Here is a 5,000-nt window from a genome sequence, read left to right as displayed (position 1 = left end):
TATATATTATATCTGTATCAGGCTTGTAGGAAATTCCAAATTGAACGAATTGAAATTCAAAGTATAAGCCATAATACGAACACTTGGTGGTGACATTACCTTGAAATTCTTTGAATTGAATCTTCACCACCCATTGAGAGTACATGGAACACCACCACCTAGTGCTCATATTATGGAATTACTGTGAATTTCGATTCATTCAATTCGCAATTTCGTACAAATCTGATCTGTATCTACCTTTTTCCTCCTCTGCCTCCAGCCTCCCAGAGGTATCCTTCTGTACGGCCCTCCAGGTACGGGCAAGACCCTGGTGGCTCGCGCCGTCGCCAACGAGACTGGAGCTTTCTTCTTCCTCATCAATGGTGAGGTTCTTGTTATGGGCATCTCCCTAGTCAAACAGCAGTAGAATTGGAACCCACTCTAGTCAGATAAAAGCCTTCTTCTTCCTAATCAGTGGTGAGACTCTGGTTTGCCAGCTTGCTAGTTAGACAGTAGAATAATTGAATACGGTACGGAACGGCACGGTAGTCAGACAGCAGGCAAGAAGGAAAGTAATACTCAGGCTGTGTAGGTTAATGTGGAAGGGTTAGTCAGATAGCAGGATAACTAGATCCACTCAGTCAATGCATCATTGGAGAAAATACTCTTGTGTCTCTGTCTGTGTTTTGTTTGAGTCAGAGAAGTTGAAACTCTGTGCAATTGTTTCTCAGGGCCAGAGATCATGAGCAAGTTGGCAGGTGAGTCAGAGAGTAACCTGCGTAAGGCCTTCGAGGAGGCGGAGAAGAACGCTCCCGCCATCATCTTCATCGACGAGCTGGACGCCATCGCCCCCAAGAGGGAGAAGGTGGGATGTCACAGGAGATGGCATACAGTGGAGTGTGGACAGTGAGGTGTCCTCCTAGCCTTGCTAGGACGAGTAACGCCCATTTTTCCCGGATTTCACCAAGGAGTATCAGATTATTAATTAGACTTAGAACTGGTTATTGGATACTCCTTGATCAAATATAGCAAGACTAGGACACTTCACTTTGAGAAATACCCATTATACACCAGGGGGGAACCTTTTTCATTCGAGGGGCCACTTCAAGTTTCTCCAAGGGCTGTAAAAGTCCTCAAAGGGCCGTACCATGAACACAAACCAGGATTCCCCCCCTGCACTTTAGGCCGACATTGAAGGCAGCAACCTTTAAACCCTTCTCTGGGTCCCCTGACTATAACTTCATTGTATTGAAAATGTAATTTCTAAGTATTTCGAGTGAAGCGGCATAACACGACAATTATATCGGGGGCCGGATAAACCGCCTCAAGGGCCGGACACGGTTCCCCACCCCAGATATACATAAACACGCATGCAAGCATACATCCACACGCATGCATAAACAAGCATATACATTCAAAACACCCATGCAGACTCTCTCACACACAAACAGATGCAGATGGAGATTCGTCATATCTACTAAATACATCTGTGACTGTCTGTTTAGCCATCTCTGTGTGTAGATCATCTCTTAAATCCTCACCGTGTGTGTGTGTGTGTGTTTGTGCGTGCGAACGTGCACGTGTGTGTGTGCGTGTGTGCAGAGCCATGGTGAGGTGCGACGTATCGTGTCTCAGCTGCTCACCATATTTACTGTGTGTGTGTGTGTGCGTGTATGTGTGTGTGTGTTCAGACCCATGGTGAGGTGGAGCGGCATATAGTGTCTTAGCTCCTCACCATATTTAATGTAGTATATCTGTATCTCTGTGTGTGTGTGTGTGTGTGTGTGTGTGTGTGTGTGTGTGTGTGTGTGTGTGTGTGTGTGTGTGTGTGTGTGTGTGTGTGTGTGTGTGTGTCCAGACCCATGGTGAGGTGGAGCGGCGTATCGTGTCCCAGCTCCTCACCATATTTAATGTAGTATATCTGTATCTCTGGGTGTGTGTGTGTGTGTGTGTGTGTGTGTGCGTGTGCGTGTGCGTGTGTGTGTGTGTGTGTGTGTGTGTGTGTGTGTGTGTGTCCAGACCCATGGTGAGGTGGAGCGGCGTATCGTGTCCCAGCTGCTGACCCTGATGGACGGCCTGAAGCAGCGCGCTCACGTGGTCGTCATGGCAGCCACCAACAGGCCCAACAGCGTGGACCCTGCCCTGAGACGCTTTGGTGAACACACACACACACACACGCGCATGCACGCACACACACACGTACACACGCACACGCACACGCACACACGCACTCACGCACGCATGCACGCACGCACACACACACACACAGATGCACACACACACACACAGATGCACATACACACACGCTGGCACACACACACATAAAGAATAGTGTTCTGCATGCTGAGTTGGTAAACTCAGACAGCATACAAAAAACATAATGTCTGTTAAGTGTGCAGACAGAATGTGATTTGGAACAATACCCATTACCAAAACAACACCTCACCCACTAATTTTGCCTACTCTCTGAGGCCGCAAAGGGCTCTCATGCTCAGTACACAGTGCAGTAGTACAGAGTTTGAAACAGACCACCATACTCACACACTATTGTTAAAGGGACACTGTGTGAGATTTTTAGCAGTTTATTTCCAGAATTCATGCTGCCCATTCGCTAATATTACCTTTTTCATGAATACTTACCACCGCAATCACATTTTAAGTATTCATTATGACTGGAAAAATAGCACTTGTCATATATGAAAAGGGGGATCTTCTCCATGGTCCGCCATTTTGAATTTCCAAAAATAGCCATTTTTAGCTGCAAAAACGACTCTACTTGGACCATACTAAAAATATTTGTGTATTACTTAGTAAACTTTCATGTAAATATCAAATTTGGCAATAGGCAGCCCAGTTTCAATGAGCAGCATAGTTGCAGTACCTTTTTTGACCATTTCCTGCACAGTGTCCCTTTAAATGTTTGACTTTTCTCTATACCGGCCCAGATGGAAATGAGCTTTTATCTATAATCTAGCAAAAGTCATCTTTTGGTTGTAACTAATGAATTCGTACATGATCCCTGTCAAAAATAAATTAACAGTAAAGTAAACTAAACTCTGTTGTCAGGGAGGTTCGACCGTGAGATTGACATTGGCATCCCTGACTCGATTGGACGCCTGGAGATCTTACAGATTCACACCAAGAACATGAAGCTAGGAGACGATGTGGATCTAGAGAAGGTGAGGAGAGGAGAGGTGTGTGTGTGTGTCTGTGGGACTGGACGCCTGGAGAAGGCAGAGAGGAGAGAGAGAGAGAGAGAGAGAGAGAGAGAGAGAGGGTGGGTACGGTCCATTATCAAAACATCCACAGAGACACGTGGGTGCTGATGATCTTGCGGCCCTATGCTCTGAGGGGGGTGGGGCAATCGCCATTCTGACACACCGCCATTCCGATTGTCATTCCGAGCCATTCCGAGTCATTTAAACATTGTTGGAAGAGCTTAGAGGCGCGTGAACAACGTTCTAACTCTATTGACATTTGCAGCAATGTTGCGACAGGAGCGGAAAGTGAAGAGAGTGACAGCGCAATTACAGAATCAGGGTATCATTTTGTCACGGTCCAAATGCCCTTAAAGGTAGGGTCTGAGATCTTTGAAAAACGGTTCCTGCAATAAAATGTAAATGTCGGAATGGCGTTGCGTTGGAATGGCGGGGTGTAACCACTCTGAGGTGGCTCTGCAAGCTATCAGGAAGATACTTAGGCCTAACTGTGTGTATTTGCATTTGTGTGTGTGTATTTGCATTCGTGCGTGTGTATGTGCGCTCGCATGTGTTTGCTCTTTTAGATATCCACAGAAACACACGGACACGTGGGTGCTGATGATTTTGCGGCCCTATGTTCTGAGGTGGCTCTGCAAGCCATCAGGAAGATACGTGGGCGTAACTGTGTGTATTTGCGTTTGTGTGTGTGTGTGTTCCTCCAGATAGCCACCGAGACGCATGGGCACGTGGGAGCCGATGTCGCGGCGCTGTGCTCTGAGGCGGCTCTGCAGGCCATCCGGAAGAAGATGACGCTGATAGACCTGGAGGACGACACCATCGACGCAGACCTGCTCAACTCACTGGCTGTAGCCATGGACGACTTCCAGGTCAGATGTTGCACACTACATACACACACGCACGGACACACACACACACACACACACACATGGACACACACGCACGCCCACACACGCACACACACACACACACACACACACACACACACACACACACACACACACACACACACACACACACACACACACACACACACACATGGACACACACACTGATAGATCTAGCCACTGATAGATTATCTGCTCAACTCCAGATCAGATGTCACACACATATGGGACTTGCTCAATGCGGTAAAGACCAGGATATTTTCAACATTTTCAAAACAATACATACTACAGGCTGCAACAAGCAACAAACTGGCATTGCACAAGAAAGCATGAGTGACAGTAACCCCTCTGCCTTGATTTTTTAATCTCTGTATGGTTAATTTCTCTCTCTCTCCATCTCTCTCTAATTTTCAGAATGTCATACTAGACCAATGTAAATATAGGCACATGAGAAAATTACAGACTTAATTATTTATTAATATATTTCACAATGCTACTACTTTGTACTACTGTGTGCTCTATGTGTACTGTCTATGTCTATACCTAAAGTAGTAAGTCTGTCTGTCTGTCTGTCTGTCTGTCTCTCCCCCCAGTGGGCCCTGAGCCAGAGTAACCCCTCTGCTCTGAGGGAGACGGTGGCGGAGGTGCCCCAGGTCAACTGGGAGGACATCGGGGGCCTGGACCAGGTCAAGACAGAGCTACAGGAACTGGTGCAGGTCAGACACTTGTCCATATGGAGGAGCCGTTCAGGTTAGAGCCCCGCTCTGCCTGACCTAGTCATTGTGTCCTTGAGCAAGATACTCCCCAAGTTGCTCCTGGTGGCAGGGTGGTACCCGCGTGGCAGCCACGGCCACTGGTGTGTGAATGAGTAAATGTGAGGCATACAATGTAAAGTGCTTTGAGTGCTCGAAGGAGT

At 47.2% G+C, this 5,000-nt stretch overlaps 1 protein-coding gene across 2 annotated transcripts in view; it reads left to right on the top strand.

Annotated features, from left to right (window-relative positions):
* The window catches only part of zgc:136908 (Transitional endoplasmic reticulum ATPase), a 31,126-nt gene that overhangs the window by 9,845 nt on the left and 16,281 nt on the right, over positions 1–5,000 (top strand). For both annotated transcript variants that reach the window (XM_063204448.1, XM_063204456.1), the window contains 6 exons: positions 260–362; positions 711–844; positions 1,999–2,134; positions 3,046–3,158; positions 3,902–4,066; positions 4,678–4,800. In XM_063204448.1, coding sequence (XP_063060518.1) covers positions 260–362; positions 711–844; positions 1,999–2,134; positions 3,046–3,158; positions 3,902–4,066; positions 4,678–4,800 — 774 coding nt within the window. The remainder of the gene's footprint in view (positions 1–259; positions 363–710; positions 845–1,998; positions 2,135–3,045; positions 3,159–3,901; positions 4,067–4,677; positions 4,801–5,000) is intronic.

The sequence above is a fragment of the Engraulis encrasicolus genome, chromosome 1, assembly GCF_034702125.1.
Source record: "Engraulis encrasicolus isolate BLACKSEA-1 chromosome 1, IST_EnEncr_1.0, whole genome shotgun sequence".
Lineage (NCBI taxonomy): Eukaryota > Metazoa > Chordata > Actinopteri > Clupeiformes > Engraulidae > Engraulis > Engraulis encrasicolus.
Note: the sequence above shows the minus strand (reverse complement) of the source record. Positions and strands in the feature narration are given on the sequence as shown.